The sequence below is a fragment of the Plasmodium coatneyi genome, chromosome 14, assembly GCF_001680005.1.
Source record: "Plasmodium coatneyi strain Hackeri chromosome 14, complete sequence".
NCBI classification, from domain to species: domain Eukaryota; phylum Apicomplexa; class Aconoidasida; order Haemosporida; family Plasmodiidae; genus Plasmodium; species Plasmodium coatneyi.
The window spans coordinates 1,224,784-1,246,722 of record NC_033569.1 but is presented as its reverse complement, the minus strand read 5'-3'; the positions used below and the strand labels follow the sequence as shown (position 1 = coordinate 1,246,722).

General features: G+C 46.1%; 5 protein-coding genes across 5 annotated transcripts; 2 read left to right on the top strand and 3 right to left on the bottom strand.

Annotated features, from left to right (window-relative positions):
- Positions 1 to 128: 128 nt before the first annotated feature.
- PCOAH_00053860 (Uncharacterized protein) lies at positions 129 to 6,004 on the bottom strand (the record flags this gene model as incomplete). The annotated part of the gene is made up of 27 exons (XM_020062166.1): positions 129 to 224; positions 429 to 503; positions 614 to 672; positions 773 to 800; positions 975 to 1,286; positions 1,374 to 1,457; positions 1,596 to 1,949; positions 2,072 to 2,128; positions 2,251 to 2,308; positions 2,431 to 2,477; positions 2,612 to 2,639; positions 2,730 to 2,770; positions 2,871 to 2,967; positions 3,118 to 3,206; positions 3,299 to 3,357; positions 3,454 to 3,526; positions 3,689 to 3,787; positions 3,904 to 3,974; positions 4,106 to 4,229; positions 4,382 to 4,459; positions 4,565 to 4,621; positions 4,803 to 4,867; positions 5,033 to 5,081; positions 5,228 to 5,351; positions 5,470 to 5,573; positions 5,711 to 5,815; positions 5,969 to 6,004. 27 exons carry the CDS (start codon positions 6,002 to 6,004, stop codon positions 129 to 131), a joined length of 2,469 nt encoding a protein of 822 aa, XP_019917484.1.
- A 702-nt stretch (positions 6,005 to 6,706) lies between these two features.
- PCOAH_00053850 (Uncharacterized protein) lies at positions 6,707 to 12,910 on the top strand (the record flags this gene model as incomplete). The annotated part of the gene is made up of 12 exons (XM_020062165.1): positions 6,707 to 6,945; positions 7,095 to 7,215; positions 7,350 to 7,488; positions 7,743 to 7,818; positions 7,927 to 8,036; positions 8,151 to 8,316; positions 8,470 to 8,554; positions 8,744 to 8,934; positions 9,056 to 9,183; positions 9,281 to 10,200; positions 10,326 to 12,635; positions 12,794 to 12,910. 12 exons carry the CDS (start codon positions 6,707 to 6,709, stop codon positions 12,908 to 12,910), a joined length of 4,602 nt encoding a protein of 1,533 aa, XP_019917791.1.
- Positions 12,911 to 13,487: 577 nt separating this feature from the next.
- Positions 13,488 to 14,558, bottom strand: PCOAH_00053840 (Uncharacterized protein; the record flags this gene model as incomplete). The annotated part of the gene is made up of 1 exon (XM_020062164.1): positions 13,488 to 14,558. The coding sequence occupies one exon, from the start codon at positions 14,556 to 14,558 to the stop codon at positions 13,488 to 13,490; it is 1,071 nt and encodes a 356-aa protein (XP_019917672.1).
- Positions 14,559 to 16,525: 1,967 nt separating this feature from the next.
- On the top strand, positions 16,526 to 19,486 carry PCOAH_00053830 (SPX d0main containing protein; the record flags this gene model as incomplete). The annotated part of the gene is made up of 2 exons (XM_020062163.1): positions 16,526 to 16,625; positions 16,722 to 19,486. 2 exons carry the CDS (start codon positions 16,526 to 16,528, stop codon positions 19,484 to 19,486), a joined length of 2,865 nt encoding a protein of 954 aa, XP_019917554.1.
- Positions 19,487 to 19,716: 230 nt separating this feature from the next.
- On the bottom strand, positions 19,717 to 20,909 carry PCOAH_00053820 (Uncharacterized protein; the record flags this gene model as incomplete). Its single annotated transcript, XM_020062162.1, has 2 exons — positions 19,717 to 19,902; positions 20,253 to 20,909. The coding sequence occupies 2 exons, from the start codon at positions 20,907 to 20,909 to the stop codon at positions 19,717 to 19,719; spliced, it is 843 nt and encodes a 280-aa protein (XP_019917857.1).
- Positions 20,910 to 21,939: the final 1,030 nt, after the last annotated feature.

Below are 21,939 nucleotides of genomic sequence, written 5' to 3'. Positions count from 1 at the left end.
CTTTTTACCTGACCGTTCATAAAAAAAAAAAAAAAAAAAAAAAAAAAAAAAAAATAGCTATCCAAAGGGAAAGGTGGCCCACTTCGCCCACCAAAGGAGAACACATAAATGGAGGGAGAAACAAAGTGCTAATCTTTTCGGCAGTGATAAATTCTATCTTCAGTGAACTTAATATTTTTCCTTATCCTTTCCACATCTTCCAATTTGGATGGGTCATTCATGTCCTGCGAAAAGGGCATATGCAGGTGTTATTCCCCCCCAAAAAAAAACATACATGTGTAATTCGTCCAGTTGATTTTGTACACGCGCTATTTAGGGTGGCGGAGTGTCCCTCTGTTGGCCAATTCGTAAGTGCGTTTTGTTTCTCTCTATTCTTGGCGAAGGGATTGCTAAAGTTGGGTTGATGCGGAACAACCGTGGTTGGCTACCTTCATTTCAGACAGCTCCTGTTTGTACTTGGACAACCTGTCTTCCAAAATGGATAACTTCATGCTTCCCCGATTCTGCTGAATTGCACACGCGCGGTGGGGGGGAGGGTCCACATGAACAGGTTTTAACACGGGAGACAAGTGAGAAAGTAAGTATTCTTAGGATATGAGGGGGGGTTACTTACTTGACCGTTTTCCCCCTCTGACGGTTTTGCGAGTTCAAAATTTCGCTCAGCTGGGTCTCCTGAAATGGGAAAACAGAGAAGATATGTAAGGATATGTCTCCTATGGGGGCACATTTTTTGTTGCGCTTTGGTGGTTCCTTTATTCCCCAAGTGGGTAACCTGTGTGGGTGGGGAGTGCCTTATCATCCTGGGGGTGGATGGTGGTAGATGGAGCGACGGTGTATTGGTGCCTCCGTGCAATGGAACTGCAGTGGAGCGGCGTTATCGCACTAGGCAAAGGAGGTGTAACCCCACCCGACATGCCGTTCGAAGCTGTCCTGCCTGCCTGCCTGTGTGTGTGTGTGCCTCCTTTTTTTTTTACCACTGAGTGCAACGCACAGCGTGCCAATTCCTGCCCCTTCTCCGAGGAGACGTAAGCTATTTCATCACACGCGCATTCAACTTTCAGTATCTTCCTCTTAGACAGAAAGAACGAATTGTTCATGGACACCTCCGCATGCTGATCCCACGGATAGCTATTGTAAAAATTGAATACATTCATCTCATCTTCGATTACGCTTTTATTAAAGTGTTCCATTTGTTCATTGTCGTGGTATATCATTTCGTTTTTGTTGGTTATATTTTGTGGCTTGTATTGGTATTCCTCTTCCGTTTCTTTCATTTGGCTTCTTTCCTGTGAGAGGGGTACACCCGCTGGATGAACCGTCGAACTGATATTTTGAGGAGAAAACGGAGAGAAATACACTAACCACGCAATTACCTTCCTGATTGCACAGATAACTGCTTTGTAGGTGCTCTCGATGTCGTGAAAGAGGCTTCGTTCTTCCCTCAGAAGGTATAGGCTCTGGCGGGGGGTGCATTATGGGTTCACTTTCAGTGCAGTTCAGAATAGATGTATGGAAGCTGTCCATACGGTTCTGCACACAATGTCGGAACAGCTTCAACAGCGTTTCCAACGTTCTCACCTTGTGAAACCACTTACCTCCTTCTGAAGGGGGTCCCCATAATTTACAAAGTGCTTATACACATAATTCTTCTTGTATGTGACTATTTCTTCGTTCTGGGGGTCATCCGTTGGGGAGGCGAACATGACAGATGAGAGGAAGGACTTAGCTCCTCCTTTAAGGAACACAAATCTGTGTGTCCATTTTTCTCCGTTAAGAAGTGACCCCTGTCGAATGGTGAGTCCTACCTCCTCCGTGTCATGGTTGTACCAAATGTGCTTCTCGTAAACCTCGAAGGTGTTACTTATCTGGTTGCAGTTGTTGTAGTACACGAGGATTATCTTGTTCTCTGGGATGAGGAATATTTTCTTCTTGATTCCGTTCTGGCGGCGCTACAGGAGTGCAATCAGGGAGAAGCATCCACTTTGACATGCATACACAGTGCACATGAGGGTGTCCATGTGACTGGCCAATATTTCAGGCGCACCCTCCCTTGTTCACGCACTCCTTTAACCTCATCCTTATACTTCACAGTCATTTTTGTCACGTAGTAATCCTTCCCGTCGAACATCTGCCAGGGGGAAGAGTAACGAAAGAGGGGCATCATATCCCATCCGTCTCCATTTATGCACACGCAGGGGGATGAGTTCGTCTGTCTAGAACCACCCCCAAACTGAAACTACCGACACGAACCTTCAACTTGTATTTCGTTTCGACGCTCGGGGAAAGACACATCGATCGGTAAATCACTCTGAGGTGGTGGGGGCGGCAGAGCGGGTGAAAAAAGAAAAATTTTTTTTGGACAGAACAGCACAGGGGAGTTTTGCCCCATCGGAGAGTCCCCATAAACGGTGCAAACTGGAGCACACATACTGGTCGTTCCGGTTGGAAAAATATTCCATAATTTTTGAGTCCTTTATCTGTGGTGAGTACGCAGGACGGCACGATTTGTAAGGCACACGGGTCACCACCATGATGATCATCCTCCTCCTTGGCTACTCTGTTGATGACAACCCATTTGGGCGAGCTGCCATTTATTCTTCCTCCTGTTAACCTCCAGGTAGTGGATCAATCCATCGGGTCTGGAGCGGCACAAAGAGGGAAAGCATCCTTATGGCAACAATCGGTGTGCAGTTTGGCTACATTTTCGGGGTAGCTAAGTGGGTGGTTACCTATTTGGGTAGAAGGAGAAGTGGGAGTAGAACCCTATGCTCTGCAGGGGAGGGGTATCAAAATGGGAGACACTTGAGCAGGTCCCCCTCGTACGGCTTTCCATTTGTCTCCTTTTTTTGGAGATTCCCCCACTGGCGTACTTCTCTGAGGGCCCTCAAAAAGTGGTGACCAGAACTGTCGTAATATTCAACGGTTTTGAATTTCTGGGGAAAGTACAGCTTGGCCATTTTCCCGTCTCTGCATGAAGGTGTGTGCGTGGGGTAGGTAGTGCCAAAGTGTAACTGTTTCCATGCATTAGGTGTTTCCGTGTGGTGCCATACCTCCTAGGGGAGTGAAGGTGTAGTCGTGGCAACCCCTGCATGGATCCACAGTGGGCACTTCCCTCACCTTCTATATTTGAACAGACAACAGACCGATTCTACGTTGGTGTAGAATTTATTCCCATAGTGTGTGTGCATCTCAGTCAATCCGTCGTGCTGCAGGGAGGGAGGAAAAGTCTACTGTAGATAGGTTCACAGATGCTGATACGAAGGTACTTGGCTTCACCGTTTCGGCGCGGCGAACGAACCTGCAGGAAGTCTCCGTACTGGTCCTTCTTACAGTTCTTGTAAAATGTCGTGTTACTGCCTGCAGGGGGGGGGGATACGCATCTCCTCGTAAGCAGCTGAGTCCACTTCTCCGACGTTGTGTGAGGGGGAGTAAAAACGACTGGAGAGAGAGTACCTTGTGGGTACTTCAGAAGAAACCTGTCCTTCCTTATTTTGTAGAGCCGATTCTCGATAATGGGGGTTAGTGCCTTCCAGGTGGGGAGAAAGCGAAATGCCAGCACGTGCACGTCGTAGCAACAGGGATATGTGTATATGAGCATATGCATAGGCATACCCATTACGTATTAGCACACGCATTGATATGCACGCCCCACCGGTGACAGATTCCCCTTCCCAGACGACAGACCTACCTTAGCCCTTATCTCGTCATAGAAGGCCGGAACAAAGTATTCATTGTTCTGCAGCTCTGAAACTAACGTGGTGACTTCCTCCGTTTTGCGGATGTTCACCTGACGGATCGGGTGGAGGGGAGCAGTTACAAACAAGCAAAGTTACGCAGGAGATACAAGACCACATAGACCCGTGCTGGCACGTCTGCGTAGGTGTCATCTTGCTTCCCCCCTACGTAAATGTTCTTCTCGTTCCACAGGTAAAATATCGACCTATAGGGGCAGTCGTCCACATCGTATTCCCTGCCTTTGGGGTGTGTGTGTGGGGGAGAGTGGGTCGACAGAGGGACTGCTAGCCAATAGGTTAGTCCGCTGGTTGTAGTAGGATTTCAAATTGGGACAATTCCACCATGTGTGTTCTTGTCCTAGACAACCAACCTGAACCCATTTCTATGAAAACGTCTTTTTTTACATCTAGGCTTTTTTTTATGAGTATCCACATGTGAACGTAGAGGTCCTTCTCTTCATTCGATCCTTCGTCTTCGAATTTGCGTTCCCCTGCCTGGAGCGGTTTTTCGCACATGAAGTGGAGGGCGGCGACGTTACATCGGTGGGCACATCATTTGTTCATTCGATGTGTGCAGAGGGGGGGGGAGGCCATTTCCCTCTTCCTTTCTCCCTTCACCCCTTCGTAGAGGTTCTCTCTTTGTGTACCGCTCTAACGCCGATATTCATGAGCTTCCTATACTTCGCCTTCTTCCCCTTTATGTCCAACACTTCCGCTGCATCCTCCTGAGCAGATCGTGGGGGTGCACCTTTTATGAGACCTTCTCACTTTTTTTTTTTTTTTTTTTTTTTTTCGTGTCGACTAGGAAGAGGTAATAACAAACGGGTTACCTTCTTCCCCTCATAGTACTCCCAATCTTTGAAATTAAATTCGCAGAGGTGTTTTTTCTGGTGGCGGGAGTAGGGGGGAGAGCGAAAGTTACGGATGGAAATTGCCTGAACGGAAGTCGGGTGAATTGAGGGGGGATGCCCCCAGACTGCATTGCCCCTGTGAGTGACAGGTCTTTCTATCCATCAGTCCATCAATCAGTTCTATCTTTTTTTTTTTTTTTTTTTTTTTCTTCATTACGTCGTCCTTCGCGCAAATGGAGAAGGGGGCCTCTCCGCACACAACGTACGCGTCATAGTTCTTTGCTACCATGGGGGGAAAAAAGGATGGGAAGAGTTGGGACCATTGTACGGGAGGGGGTTGCCTGCGTCTCTATGCCGATCTGTCGGTCCGCCTGTCCACTTCGCAACGTTGCAACGTCGTATCGTTGTAACGTCGTAATGTTGTAACATTGCTGCCCCTGCACTTACTTCTCAGGGAGGAGACCACTATAGTGCACAAGTCGGCGCAGTCGGCGATCTGCAGTTGGGTCGAAGTTGGCCTGGTAAGTCTACACGTTGTACTCATGCTTTTCCACATATCGAATCGAACTCGGTTCGACTCCCCTGAAGAGGACGTTCTGTGCGATGGGGGAGGGGGTTCTCCTCATGGAAGGCAAGACAAACCTTCCAGTCGAACACGAGCGCCACGTTGGGAAGAAGCAGCGTTTTTATTTTTTTTTTCAACACAACTTCAAACGTGAAGTAGCTCTTGATGAGGGTATATATTTCTTTGTAGTTGTTTCCTTTGCTGTGAGAAGGGGGTGGGCGATCGCCAGTTGGGTAGGCTGCACCGTTAGCAAGTTATACCGCAACGTCAGAAAGCAATACTGCACCACCGATAAAGTGCACCCCGTGACGCGCCTTACTCAAAGGGAAAGAAAACTTGGATTATGGAGGAGCATATATTTCTACGCTGTCCATACTCATCAATGAAGAATTCGCAAAACTGTGCGGCGTATCTTTTTGCAAGCTGAGCAGAGGCAGTGCAACCAAGCACGTGTAGTCATTCAATCAGATGCAAACACGTACACACACACATACACATACACAGAGGAATGGATACAGTAACAGTGGAAGCGCTGATCATGGTCGTTAGGAAGACTAAACCTGAAGTCGGAACTCCTTCAGATAAGTTAACAGGACACTTTCTTTGCTGCACGGAATCAGGTTGACGTGGTCCTTAGCAATTCTGTCTCTATTATTCCTAAGGTACTTTTTATAGGAAAGGAATGTCACATTGGCGGAAGGATGCATGCATGTGCCTTTGCAGTCTACTATACTCAGTTGCACTAGATCCTATTAAGAAATTTTTTTTTTTTTTTTTTTTTCTCTGCCGAGTTGCCTATATTTTTGGTGCCCCATTACGTCTAAGCATCTCTTGAGTTTATTTTTGTTTTTCATTTTTCCAGGCTGGGGGGTTCAACCGTGGGTAGCGGGGATGGAAAGATAGCCAGGACAAGGACGCACGCAAACTACAACGATCAGGGTGCGCTACTTTGCCACTGTTCCACTGAGCGACTATAGTATCCGCTTGTACATTTATGTGTTGTTTGAAAATGGGCATATCACTTGGCCAAGTCATTTACATACACTTGCACACACTAGTCAACGTAGAGATAGAGGTACAGCGAGAAAAAAAAAAAAAAAAAAAAAAAAATACAGAAATAGAAACAATGTTTAAGAAGCAAACTGTGGTGAACTTTTTTAAGACTCAAAGGGGGATTTTTTTTTCTTTTTTAAAAAGTAAAACATGGCATAGTTTTGTTACCATATGGCTTGCTAAGTAGCCAACCATTTGGGGGGTGGAGGGAAAGAAGAGCTTCACAAAATTTTGGCCCCCAACTGATGCACTAATTTAGTAATCACTTAACGAAGGAAGTTACGCATAAGAAGATTATCTGCTTTAAAAAAAAAAAAAAAAAATCCACAAGAAAGTAACAAAAATGATTAAATTGTGGCCTCTCCATAACTGTAGCATTTGAAAAACGCTTTGGAGAATTTGCAAAAAAGGACCCCTCGCCTGGCATGCAGATTTCCCGCAGCGCGGTGGACAGTGCACATTTGGCGTCCACTGAGCACCGCTGCTCCGCACGTCACGCAAAAATGAGGAAGAGAAAAATAAAGGAGAAATACATACGGGCCTTGTTCACCGCAGTGGAGGAGGAAGAAGCACAACAGCTTCGCCAAAACGGTCATTACCATTTCAACTCATTTTCCACGCACGATGTGTACCTCTTAAATGGGAAGTATTACCGAGTGAAGAGCGAAGATGGCGCTGGCATGCGGAAGACGTTACTGCGGTGTTTGTATAAACACAACTTTTATGTGCCCAAGAAGATAAGGTACGGATGAGGGGTGAGCAGGTGAAGAAGATATACCTTCTCCCCCCGTGCACGTACTCCTACGTGTTAACATGCACACACACGTGAGAAGAACGGCATACGCGCTACAGTTAACCATTTTGCACGTTGTCCCCTTCTACACCCCACAGAAGAATCATCTTCAAAAAATTCCTGCTTCAAAATGAAGCCACAGATGTCCACAACTTCAACTACGACGTGTATCTGTTACTGTCTTATTTGAAGAACCCCAACGTGAACGAGGCGACGCAGGTAAGTTGCCCCCCATCGTATGGGTTTCCCTGTCTACACGGACTACGTCGTTGTTTACGGCGACTATGCCCCATTGTGTCGCCATCCAAGTGCCCCCCCCTCATAACGCCTGTGCTTGCCCCGCGCGCCAACAGAAAATTATCGACTTGGACGTATTCCGGACACGCATAAATAAAGAAAACGAAAAGACCATTTACTTCTTTAACCTTTTTTTAAATTACGCCTGCAACCATTTTCAATTCAAGTACAAACAGGGGCTAAACGAGGTTTTAGGTATGTTCCCACACGTGAGCAGTGACACATGTCTGTTTACTACTTACACGTTCGTTTGGTTGCTCAGCTTTGTCACACTAGCTTCCTTTTGTGCATTTTTACCTTGCCTGTTCATAATTTTTACTATTATTTTTTTTTTTTTCTAGCTATTTTTACGTAACTTGTTCATACATTTTTTACTTTTTTTTTTTTTCTAGCTATTTTTACGCAGCTTGTTCATATTTTTTTTTACCTTTTTTTTTGCCCCCTCGCAGCCCTTTTCTTTTACCTGAAGGGGAAATACTTCAACCTGGTTGATGTCTACTTCTGCTTCCAGAGCTTTGTCAATCGGTATGAACCCCCCTAGCGTACTCCCACCGGATGCTGCACGTGGCTCGTTTTATTGGTGCTTCACATATGTGTTGACATGCCCCCAACGTGACCGTTCCCTGCGCGCAGGTTCTTGAAGGAGTTTTACTATGACGACGAGTTTTTCTTTTTGCAAATATCCTTTTACTTGTTTAAAATTTTGATTAAGTACCACGACCCCGTGTTGTCCGAGGTGCTCGGTAAGGGTAGCACCATCCCAAGCGTTGCCAGTATGGGAAACGCCCCACGTGTTGCTAACACTGCTGATGAAAGTGCTTGCACTGATAACGCTGCTGATCTTTTTTACACCGTAGAGACGAACAAGATGTCCCCCGAGATTTACGCCGCCTCTTGGTTCTTAACCCTCTTCGCGTCCAAAAGCAACTTGGAAATTTCCAACGCCATTTATTTGATCTTTGTGCTCGAGCGCAATCCGTTTTTTTATTTCTTCTTTTCCCTGGCGCTGTTGATTTTGCACAGGTACGCGTCAGACTCTATGCTTTGATTGGCCAACATGAGGGAGGACTTTCCCCCCCCACACACACATACAGACACACTACCCCCAATAGCTTCGTAGTATGATCCACGCGTATGACCATTGGCATTCACATTTTTCCGCCCCTCCCGTCGCAGAAACATATTTTTATGCGTCGATAGTTCCAATTTACCCGAGTTGTTAAGCAAAATAAACATTTTCAACAAAAAGTTCTTGAAGAAGGTAAAAAAAAAAAGAAAAGAACGAGGCGTAATCCCGTTGATATGACTGGAACGTGTATGTATTCCCTTGCACTGCGTGATGAGTTTGTGTGACGCGATTGTTTCTCCCCATGTGTTGAATGACCATGTCCTGTTATCACATCCCTATAACGGTATTCATCACCCTTTCTTGTATTATCACCACCCCAAGGTGTGGTCGTTAGGGAAGTTCCTGGAAGCCAACACGCCCGTATCCTTTGTGCACAAATTATTTTTCATCAAAAATGTGCTCATGTATTTGACAAGCGAAAACTCCGCCAACAGTCATCAGAAAAAGGACATCCTCCTGGATTTTTTCAACTCCATCGACTACATGTCTGTGAATGCCTACGAAATAATAAAGTAAGAAAATTGTTTAGGGGATCAGTTCTTCGAAGTGACGTGGTTGCAGGTTTCCTTTTGGAGTGTTCCCATTTATTGTTTTTATTATGCGTTTTTTTTACCTCCTCTATTTTTTCCAAAGAAACATATCTCTAGGGAAGCACAAGTACATCTTTTTGGACATCCGGTCGAGGAGGCACTTCCGAACGTTTCACCTGAAAAACTCGATCAACGTGGAGTTGGTCGAAGGGTACGCGGATATCTTACGGGGTGAGCCAGCCATAGCACAAAAGGAGGTGCACATTAATATATGCCCCAATTTGGACGCCCTAATTACACCTCCCTCGTACTTGCTACTCCTTTGTAGGAAAAATCGACTCGCAGGACAGACGAAAGAAACAGAAGAAGGAACGGAAGAAGGAGCGCGAAAAAGTATCCCAACCGATTTTTCACATTTTAAAAAGGTTTGGAAGTAGAGAGGTCGCCCGAAATGCCGGACTCCTCTTTTCGCATCTGCTGAGGGAGAAATACAACCGAAGAAGTGGATTAAGTTATGACGACAATGTTTTGTTAACGAGGGTGGCCTCCACGCCTGTGCAGAGGGGAAGCCAGCTAGATTTCTCCGTGTTAGGAAGAGGCACAAAGGGAAGGAAGAGGACAAGGTGGACGAGAACGGCGAAACGTAGAGAGGAGGAAGTATTTACCAACTTGCACCTCCTCAGAGGGGACAGAAACGCCGAAGTCGATTTGGACGCCTTCACTTGTAACATCTACGCGAGGAAGAGACCCCCCAATGGCGCATCAAAAAGTGGGAAAATTAAATCCAAAACGTATGAACATGTTCATATGAAATATGTAGAGGAAAGGAAAGTGAAAAATCAAAACAGGTACCACTCGGACGACGACGTGATGTTCAGACCATTCAGCTTGGCGTGCCACCACATGAAGAGGGCTTTCCTTGCCAAGGTGGAGAGAGAGCTCCAGAAGAGGGGTAGCCAAGTTAGCGATCAGGGTAAATCGAAGTGCGTTCCTAGTGACCCCCCCGAGGGAAGGACAGAACCCACGTGTGTCACCCCCCAACTGCAGAACCTAAACACGAGCTCCTTCAACTTGTACATGTTAATAAAGGAGAAGGTTCTCTGCAATGAGGACTGCCTTCGCTTTCGCTTCGAGGATGTGTTAACTCCAGAAAAGCACGTGGTTATCCTCTACGATGACAATATAGATAACGCCAAATACGTGCGTGGGTTCTACTACCAGTTGTTATTTAATACAAAGTTGAGGCAGGTATCCATCATCGAAGGGGGATAAACTCCTACCACAATTTGATGCGGTTGGATTTATCGAACGGGAGGATTAGTTCAGTGGGTTCATCCGTCACCACCACTGCTGCATATACCAACGGTGGGAAGTCTACTCATGGGGGGGAAGCGTCCCACTTGTACACACAACAATGTCTTCTCGGCCGGAACAAAAAAACGATGAAGAATTTTTTTCATCCCAATCGGAGCTGCTATCTGTGTGATTATAGGCATTTTCGAAAAACGAAAAAAAAAATTTTAGATGATTGCTTTTTTGAGAGTTACAGTAACTTTGCCATTTTTGAAAAGATTTTTTTCTTCCTAAACGATGAACAGGACGATGTTTCTTTTTCTTCCTTCTACGACTACATCATTTGGATGAAGAGCAGAGGTGATCATGGTGGTGCCAATTATGGCTACCCTGGGGGGGGACATAACAGGAAGAAGGACAACGCAGAAGGATCCTCATTTACGTTTTCTGGGTTATTAAATTATATTAAGAGGAAGAAGGGTAGTGCTAACGATACTAGTCTCTTTGGCAGTGGTCGGAGCTTCTCTCCCCATGGTGGAGGGGGAGACACTTTCCCACGTGATGTTCAGAAAGAGGCCCACGTTAGTTCCTTCGTGGCAGAGAAAAAGATCAGTGAGTCTACCAATGGAGATCTACACATATGCAATAACGCCACGGTGAAGAAACATTACTTCAGTTTAAGTCACTACGTCGACTATTGTAATAGGAAGAAGAGCGACCTGTTGAATGCCGTGTCGTCTGTGCAACCTCAGGGGGGTGAAGCGGCGGCATGGGGTCCTCCACGTGGTAGTGAGGCACTCGATGAGCAGGTTAACGGTGAACAGGTAATGGGTGTAGATGAAATGTGTACCGCTTCACTAGAGAATGATCACACAGATGCCAAGTTAAACGCATGCACGTATGCCCAGTGGAGGAGTGACGACGCAGAAGAGGAACACACGGGTATGGAAGCTGCGTCGGCCACTGGCGGGGTAGACTCCTTCGCGGACTTCGCATCAGAACCCATGCACGACCCACCCAATAGGGGGTACTCAATCGGTAGCGACAACGTGCCCGAGGGAATTAGAAGGAGTTGTTCTTCCAGTTCGGATGTCTACAATTTATACTCCTACATTGATATTGTGTGTTACCGTAGTTTGCTGCTGAAGGGGGGTTCGACAAAAGGGGGCCCTTCCCCCAAGCGCAAACTGTATAGCTGCTTCATTACGTATATATACCAGCCCCTCATTCCGCACAACGTTAGATCGAACAATATAATTAGCAACTTAGTGCACTACGTAAAATATTTCAAGTGCATTAAACGGGGTAGCACCGCCATTAACGACCCGAACCTCTACCTGCAGTGTAACAAATTGGACTCCAACTTATCCTTTAGGGTGGATTCCAGCCTACCCTTCAGGATGACCTACTTTCCCTTTAGGAATATGCATCTTCTGCCTAGTGGCCGTGCGAAGGAGTTTCCCGGTGGGGGCGTCACAGACAACACGACCACTACTGCGAACACCTCAGACAAACAGTACGCGACGCAGTACGAGAAACAGTGCGACGATCGGGTGAACGACTTCATCTTGAGCAACACGTGTCTAAAGAACAAGCCCGAGCTGGGCCTCTGCAAGCTCATGATTTACGACCACCTGCTTATACTCTACGGCATGCCCTACCTGTATGAGGTGAGTCTTCCAGGGGGGCGCAAGAAAGGAGTAACTGAAACGCATAACAAACCGAGCGTCGTGGAGCAGATCGGGGAAGACCCCCACCTGGGAGACATCGGCACGAAAAACTTCCTAAAGGAAAAGGAGGAATACTCGACGGAGGGCAGGGACCATGAGGAGTGGTATCTGTCATCCGAACCGGGAGAGGAACTGCAGAAGGTGCTCATCCACAAGCACAAGGATTTAAAGAAAAAGGACGTCCTGTTTAACATGGATTCTTACAAAATAAGTGGAATCGACATAAACTGGGCCAAGGTATCTCCCCACGTGCTTCGTAGCATCACCAGGGAACACATCACAGACACATACAACTACTACAAGTCCTATTTTAGTGTGTCTAGTAGTAACTTATCTGCGTCGACGGAGCAGGGTTGTCCTTCTGTTAGTAGCTCCCTGTCAAGTGATAGCTCATCCTACTCGTCGTGCGTTTCCGATGAGCCCAACTTTTCCTTTTCCGACTACCATAGTTTGTATACCAAGAATGCTAAAATGGTGAAGAAGAACGATGGGAAGAGGAGCACTCCCAAAGGTGGGGAAGGCTCTCCTGGATGTTGTCACAGGAAGGTCAAAATAGACGTCGTTAACGTCTATGCCGTGTTTGATATTCACACGCTGTGCAAGATAACCACCAAGCGTGGTTCCGGCAGGACGCTCTACTTTTACTTTGCCACCAACAGGGTAAGTGCACCAAGGGGATGAGTATATCGGTCCAGTTGGGCAATCGCTTTTACGCGCAGCACGGCGCGTTAGCAACACCATTTCGTATAACCAAACTGATGATATTTTTATTATTATTATTATTTTTATTCATTTATTTATTTTTTTTTTTTTTATAGAGCACCCCACTTATGGTCCTGAACTTCGACAGCGATATGGAGGTGCAGTCGTGTGTGCGCTCCATCCGGGAGATCTACTCGCGTTACGCCAACGGGGAAGCAGCGGGGGGGAAGTGATTCCCCGTTTCGGCTTCCACCAGTGGGCAAGTAGCTTGGGAAGTATTCCCAATCCAGGAGATCCTTTTTTTCTCCACCGTTTGTCTAGCCATGTTGAAGTGTCGCATGGTTTATCCGTCTGAGGATTGTTCTGTGCATTTTATTTTTTTTAATTTAAAAATTTTTTTTTTTTTTTATAAATTCCCCGTATTCACACGCGTGAAGAACGACTTTTGTTGTAAACATCCCCTGCGCATTAATTAAACGAACTTTGCACTGTAAACACACCCTTTGGCAAACAGCATTTTTTAAATAATTATCGTGACGGTATGTGTGTAGGCTCGTTGGCAAGTCTTCCCGCGTGGCTAGCCGTTCACATATACTCGCAACAAATTTAAAAAAAAAAAAAAAAAAAACACACACACCAAGTGGGGAAATGCACAAATGGGGATTTTTCCAACAAGGTGATCTCCAAACGAGTTCACTTCACTTCATTCATTTTTTATTTATTTTTTTCGCATTACACGTGTGGGTGGCGCTCACTACCACTTAGCTAAAACGAGCGTGCCAGTTTGACAGGAGGGGAGATATTCGAAGTTCACTCAATTTCGGTGAGCGAGGGGGCTCTGTAGCAGGTACCTTCCTCGTGGAACGCGTTCGTGGATGCATCATTTGGGGTGTGGCACTGGGAGGAGCATCCCCCCTCTGCTGCGTATTCCCTGTCATAGTTCACGTGGTGAGACCCGAAGTGGGGAGGTGCATCGTTTGAAGCACCACCATTGATCAGGTCACCACTGATCAGATCATCGCAGTTCGCATCACCATTCATCAGGCTGACGTCGGCGCCGCCTGCGTAGCTGTAGCTGAGGATCTGCTTAAGACGGTTGGAGTGTGCCCAGGGGAAACGAGTCCTCCTGACGCCCTTGACCTCGTCCAGACGATCCTCCGTGTGAGGACGCATCAGCAGGAAGGAGTCCCTATAAGTGTGGAAGTTTTTTTTCTTTAAAAGAGAATTTGTGTCTGCACAATCAAGCGGAGTCAGGGTTCTGTCTAGGTTGTCTCTGGCCTGCTTAGGCAAGTCTAACCGTTGCTTTTCGAATGGCCCATCCGGATTGGCATAGGGAGGGTTTCTGTTCTTAACGACAGGAAGTTTGTCACTCCTATCCGCTTCTTCATCTACAGTTAGAAAAATGTTGTTCACTAGGTTAGACTTATTTTGGAGAGCAGTTTTATCGAAAATTTTTTTCCATGTGTTGTAAGTTTTTCCGAGGTCATATTCATCTATGCTGATGTTTACAGTAGCACTTCCGCTTTTTCTCCCTACGCATATGCTCATTTTTCCTTGCATGTCTGGAACTAGCTTTGTTTCGAAATACTTGTTCTGGTTTTCATAGGTGGAATAGGAAGTGAGTGGTCTCTTAGCTGGGTGCATTTCCATCGTTTTGTCATTCCCATGAGATAGGATGTCTTTCATTTGTGAGCTATCACTCTTCGTAAGGGAGATTTGTTTTCGTGAGTTTATATTTAGTTCCGTTATTCTGTTGCACACAACTCCTGCGTTTTTCATTTTGTTCATGTAGATTCCGCAGTTCTCAGCCACGAGCCTCTTTCCAGGTTTGGCTTCCTCCCCCGCGCCGCCCTGGGGGGTGCACTTGGGCTCGCCCTCCATTTTGGCAGGTCAGCAGTTGGGCAGCTACTGTGGGGGGAGGGGCGGGGACAAACAAGCGGTAAAGACAGAACAAGCAATGACGACCGAACGAGCAATGATGACCGAACAAGCGGTGAGGAACGAACAAAATGTAGACACCAAACAAACAAACAAGCAAACAAAAAAAGAATGCAAAATGGAAGCTATTCTACAACAGGGTAGTTTTTACTCTTCCGCTTCGATACTTGGACCTTTTTTTCTTTTTTTTTTTTTTTTAGGGGGGGATGCCTTTTACTTGTTTATGCGCTTCCCACGGTGATGCACCACCTTCCTGCACGTGCACGCAGCCGTTGGTGTTTTTTTTTTTTTTTTTTTTTTTTTTTTTGAAAAGCGTTGTATGCACATGCTACCGCGGTGAGCGGTGTGTGCTGCATGTTGCGCCTGTCACCTGTGGCATCTCTACTTTGACCTGCAAGACCCCACGTTCCACTTTATAGGGCAGTGGGCATTTTTTTCTTCTGTACTTGTTAAGCAACTTGGCTGGAAAATTTCTACCACCGTGGTGAAGGAACGTGTTGTCCGTGTGTGTACTCCTTTTTAATTTTTTTTTTTTTTTTTTTTTGCTTATAATTGTCTTTACCCCTTTCACTTTGAAACGACGTGATCTTCGCGGCACAAAGGGAGAGAAGAGAACGGCGGTTGACACGCACGTGGAGCAATGCCGTTTCACGCCTGGGGTGCTGCCAACCACTTCATCACTTAGCCACTTCCCCCCCCTGAACGTTTATTTCTGTGCATCCCATCCTGGTGTCCTGCACACTGTTTAAACCATCGGGCAGGGAAGTAAACAGGAGGAATAGTGCACCTTAGCGAAGAGGCTACGTCATTTAAAAAGAAAAATGTTTCCACTAGTTGGATAACGTGCAGGAGGGAACTTCCACTTGGAGCATCCCAGCACGTGTTCTTCACTGGAACCGCAGGAAGGGTCGCCCTTTTTGAGGCTTTACCAAGCGGTCATAAAAGAAAAGAAAAAAGAACAGAAAGGAACAGATCAGAAAGAGGTGTGAGTTTATCGACGCTGCCACTCCTGTAGGTGGTCCGCATACAGTTACACCTAGCACGAGTCCACTTTTAGCTAACGAGCAGTTAGCAGGCACGTGTGCATTCACATCTGGTTCTCCACAGTCGGTTCTCACGTTTTCTTTTAATTCATCCTGGTGGTAGTGGGGTTTCCCCAAAGGGGCGAAGCGGCACAGGCATACACATAGGAGCACAGCACAGCGCAACACGACGCGACGTGGCTAGACCAATCTATCCTCCATTCTTATAACCAGGGAGGATGAACCCTAAACGAAAGGTAAAAAAGGAAAGTCCGCTTTATTTTATTTTATTTTTTTTTTTTTCCCCCTGGGTGTATTCCCCAATAGTACCAACCAACACGACAAATATTCCGAACCCTACATGAAAAGGAAAAACGAATCTACACTGTGCCATTTGTAACTCTTCACTTAAGTTAGGTGTGCCCCTTTTTTTTAATTGAAGGGGGGTCGACTCACGGGGGGAAGTTCCCTCCCCTGGTGCTAACACGTTAAAAGGTGCTTGAGTCGGTGCCTCAAAATAGGAAAAAAAAAAAAAAAAAAAAGCCTACACTTCGGAATCGACTCAGCTTCTTCGAATGCATCCACGTGAAGAGAAAAAAAAAAATAAATAATAAATAAAAAATAAATAGAAGAGGCAAAGCTGGTACATAGAGCAAATGCACAGGCGCAGTTACACGCAGAGTAACGCGTGTGAGTGATTGCCCAACTACACAGTCGCCCGAACGGGAAGCGGATCTCTATACCCTCGAACGGTGTGCCTGGTGTGCCCGGCGTTGGCGGGGTGACAAGCCAAGTCAGGGACGGTAGTGTGATCACTCTGCAGTTGCAAGGTTTTTCTTCCACTTGACCATTTGATCACTTCGTCACGTCTCTCTCCCCCCTTGCGCCATGAAGTTTAGCAAAAAGTTGCAGGAGCGGATGCATCCCAAGTATAGGGAGCACTACATCGCCTACAAGGAACTGAAGAAAGCCATCCGGTTGATAACGGGTTAGTCAGCGGGGGTTCCATGGCCTATTGTATTTTTACCATTTATGTAGTTAGTTGGTTGCACATGAGCTGCATGACCTTGTTTGTTTTCCGCAGGGAAGGACACCTCCACGTTCACCATAAAAGAAGTGACAACCAACTTTGGGAGCACCCGGGCGCTGAGCGGAGCAGAGTACCAGTCGGCCGAGTCCAGGTTCCAAAACATCCTAAATGGAGAATTGGAAAAAATTAATAAATTCACTAGAAGGATGATAAAGGAGTGGTACGACGATGCGAAAATCTGTCTGGAAAAGTTGGAAAAGTTGGAAAAATTGCAAAAATTGCAAAAAGGAGACTCCTTACTAGACCTACCTGACGTTGTGAAGCAGCTGAACCAGTTGGGAAGCACCTTGAAGTTTCTCGACAGCTACAGAATTATAAACTTTACCGGATTCAGAAAAATTACAAAAAAATTCGACAAGCATAATGAGAAGGTTGTTAGTTCTTCCTTCTACATCACTGTGGTTATCAGGAGCTTTTTCATGAGCTACGACATGAACCTACTGGTCTGCATTTTATCTCTTTGCTACAAGCATTATAGGGATAGGGGGGTTCGAAACGTAACCTCTGTGAACGTCGCCACGGGGGATGACCTCGAGGGGAAATCAACAAACCATCTGGTAGTTACCCCAACGCAGAGCCTCCCCCCGAAACCACCAGGGGAGAACCCACTCGGGGAGGAACACCATGAAGAGGAAAGTACATCTACCTTTGAAAAGAAAAACGGAAACATATTTTCCCAAAGTGGAGAATCACAGGGTAATGCACCTTCCCCCCCCGTCGATGGAGAGAACCCACGAAAGGGGACTAGACACACTAAATATATAGTAAAGGCACAGAACCTAATCAACGCAAAAGTAGAGATCAGCAAATACTACACCTTCCATTACTACGACATGGAGGAGCATGAATTGATGCCCCCCTTCGAACGCTTCATAGAATTAATATCCACGTCGAAGGTACAGAACGACCTTACAACTATCTACTTCGATGACGCCACATTTGGTAGGTACCACAAGTATGTGAACGGAAGTAGTGAGCATGGAAGGAGTAACCAATGTGTTCGGTTACGATGTTATAGATACGTAGATGCAGAGAAAGAATCCACAAAAACGGTGATTCAGCATTTTAATTTATTTGAACCCAGTTGCGAACCCAATGAGAGGTATGTCTTCCCTAAGGATGTCCCCCAGGAGGACCTCAAAATAGGTTGCGTCGGCGATTTGTACAACCTGAGGAGGGGTGATTCCTCCAATGGGCCCCATTCAGTGCACGGTTCAGACTCCCTACAAATGCAACACCATGACAGATGCATCCGTGAGGTGGAGAGGAATAAGCTAACCGGCTGTCTCAAAAGTAAAGTGAACAGAATCCACTTTGGTGATGACCACGTTAGTGGTTACATCGACGAGAATATCTGCTACTGGGTTCATACAGATAAGGGAGCCATTCACCGGTGTGAAGAGGTCGACTCCGTGGATGGAGACCACAGTGAGTTGGACGAACCGAGCAAAGGAAAACAGCACAACGGTGTCCCCAATTCAGGACACCACGATGCAGACCAATACAAAACATGCAACGAAGAAAAAACGACTCCGAAAGGAAGGAGAAAGTACGCCTACTTCGACTATGCAGTGATCGATGTCAGCGTGAAGGAACTCTCCGGCAGAGACTTCTCCTTCCAACTGAACCACCTAGGTGTAGTTAAAGAAATTTGGGGGTACTCTTCCTACCTGCAAGGCATCTCTATGCTTTACCCACACCGCATTTCCACAGCTCCCCACTGGCGCATCTACACGCACCCCGACTGGACAAAGTTAAACGCAGGGGAGAGTTCCAACAGGGGGAAGAAGAAGACGAAGAAGGGAGGAACAGGTTTAGATGTTGGAACAGGCCAAAATGAAGCAAAGCAAAGGAAAAATAAAAAAAACAGACGTGGGACCCTCCAAGGGAAAGAAAGTAACAAACCACTTCCCTCCGAAGAAAAAAACCACACAGACATCAGCTCAAGTGAAAATACCGCCGAATACACAGAAACGGTAGAGAAGCATCCTAGTGGAAAAAAAGACGAAAACAAAAAGGGAATCACCTACACTGGTGCATCCGCAAGAATTGCTCACGAGAGTGAAGTGATTTTTCGAAACGAGATCGAAAGGAATAAGCCCCCATCTGCGCGTCACATCCATTTGAACATTGACAGTCTAGGAAGTCGAGACTACTGCAACAACCGGGGAGGTTACATTCGTGGACCATACAGTGGGAACAGTAACAACAATCATAGGAAGGAGTTTCTCGAAAAGGAGATACAATCCACCGTTGGATACACTCTCGCAGAAGACAACAACCTGTATGAACCGCTTTTAGACCCTATGGAGGAGACCCCTTGTAAGGGTAAGAAATCCTCGTCCTGTGGAATCACCTCCTTTTTCAAGAAAATATTTTTTTGTAAAAACAATATTGTTGAGATAAAAAGACCCAAAACTGCAGTCGTGAGAGTAGAACCCAAGACGTTTTTTGCCAATGAGAGAACCCTACTGCAGTGGCTAAACACCAGTGTCCTCCTCTCTACCATATCAATCACCCTTTTGAATTTTTCCAACTCGTATGGATTCGCCTCTGGAGTTATTATGGCCCCTGTGGCCATTTTCTTCATCCTGTACTCCTTCCACATTTATCTGAAGAGGGCAGAGGCGCTCATCAACAAGGAACCGATCAACTACACAGACAAGGTAGGACCCGGGGTGCTGGTCATCACCCTGACGTTTGCCCTGTCTACGGTCGTCCTGCTAAATATTTACAGCCGATTGAAGGGGGAGGTGTGAACCCCCGTAGAAGTGGTAAAGGAAACGCGGTAATAACTACACGGGGGAATACTTCCCCGTGGGGAAAAAAACAACTTGCAGAACATTGAACAAATGGAGCACATTAATCGTTGCTGCTATGTTAGGCGTTCAGTAGAGGCTACGCGGTGGGAATATACCCCAGTGCAGCAGTGAAGGGGCCACAAAAATCAAACTGGTTGGCGCGATGAACCCGCCCCGTGATGCATGCACTACACATATATGACGCCAAAATTTAGGCAAAAATTTTTTTTTTTTTTTTTTCTTTCACTATCCACGGTGGGACACAGCCAATAATTTTCAGGTGCGATGTTGTCACTTCGGTGGACTTCCGTAAACATAGCACGCGCTTTGCATTTGTTGTCATCCGTGGGCGTCCCGTCCTTCGGCACGATGCCCTAAAATAGCAGAAAAGGGGGAAAAAAAAATATATCATTGTGGTGGTCAAAAAGTGCTACGACGATGCGTAGACACATTGTGCAATCGGGGTGGGCACTTGTTGGGAGTACACTTCTGCGAGATGGCACGCAGCGGCAGAGGTTCAATTGGTGAATCCCCAACGGGGAGGGGAGCGTGCAAACGGCTCATCTGTTCACAGTTCGTTATGGGACTGTTTTTGTATCCCCTGATAAGGAACCGCCACCGCTACTACATATGCACATAACGTCCGTTACACTCATTCCGCGCGCCCCACGCTCATCTGCAACCCATCTCCAACCCATCTGTGGTGCTGCTCCCCCCTATTTACCATCTTCGTGTGAACAAAGGAATCCCGATCCTTCTTCCGCTCGTCCTGTCGCTTATACGTGGCGTATGCATCAAACTCAGAAAAATTCTGCACGATGATATGGGAGCACCCAGGTTTCCTCTCCACCATAATTTCTGTTCGTCCACTGGATTTATCCGTCACTGCATACTTGGTGGAAAAATATTTATCAATTTCGCTATCATCTACATGTCTGGCTAGACACCTCTTTGGAGTTAACACGTAACCCTTATCTGAGAGGAAGTGCTTGGGGTTGTTCATCTCTTCTTCACCTGCATTATGTTGTATGGTGTCCTTTACACCTTCCCCCCCGTGGATGTTCAGGTCACTCTTAATTCTTCGGTTACGCACATTAATGCTGTTCTTAATTTCCGACCGAAGGCCTGCGTAGTTGTAATCGCAGTTGCGCCTATCTCGGTGGCTGCCACTCTTCGGGGCGTATCTATTTCCAAACGGATCGACGCCAATCGTGTCTTCCTCATTTTTTAACTCCTCCGTGCAGCAGTTGTGTAGGACTTCGTAAATGTTGTTCCCGTAGGAGAAGTTCGATCCGTTGTAGACGGACTTTCGGCGAATGTCAAGGTCCCGGAGGGAAGCCAGGCGTTCGGAGCTCAGCCCAGCGTAGGAAGAGAACTCCATTGGGGTCGAAAAGGTATGAAGAGTTGCGCGGTTGTGGATGTGTACGTTCGTGGGCACATGTCCAATGACAAACGCACCGGCTAAGCAGTGGAATGCTCAAATTGGTAACAAAATGGAAAGGTTAAAAAGAAAAGGGGAGGGACTGCGAAATAATTTCACGCACATGTGGCTAAATTGTGCAATGTCATCTGGGCTGCTTACATGGGATTAAAAAAAAAAAAAAAAGACATACACACAACACACATGCGAACACTTGCAAATCAGAAATGTAGCTTAATTGCTATCGAAAAAGTAACAACAATTGGGAAAATAAAACAAAAAAAAAGATGCTCACTGCATGTTGTGCGTGCCCCCCTTAACATAAACATATAATTGAATTTCCCCAAAACAGGTGTAAACTTCCGTAAGGAGTTAAAAGGATAAATAAAACAAGTTTCTGCCAAAAAGGCAACAGACATAATGACCATTTAGCCCGCGCTGGACTTCTTCACTTTTTCCAGCGGTTAAAAGGGTGGCTAGCGAAAGGTCAGCAGTGATGTTGTTTTTTTTTTTTTTTTCCCACTTTTTTTTGGCTATTTTTTTGCACTTTCTTTTTGGCTATTTTTTTTCCACTTTCTTTTTGGCTATTTTTTCCCACTTCCTTTTGGCTGTTTTTTTTTTTCTTTTTCTGCACTTTTTTTCCCTTCCTGTTCTGTCCTTGCCACTTTGCATTTCTACTTCCGCGGGGGGGGTGTTTATGTGTGAGCAACGCATTCACGCGTTTACACGTTATTAGACGCGTATACGCATGTGTACACCTCCCCCCGTTGCAAACTGGTGCAACTTATTTCACCTGAACGGGCAAGGTAAAATGTGTGCATATTTCTGAACGTTCAGAAATTTTCACGCGTAAATGGAGCAGTGACGGCTGTAGACATAAGGAAGGGAAACTGCTTGATCATTTAGGGGGAGGGAAGCCAATTTGCCGTTCGAGCAGGGAAGTATCTATTTTCTGCAAAAAAGTGAGGGAACCCTGGGGGGATACATCTTT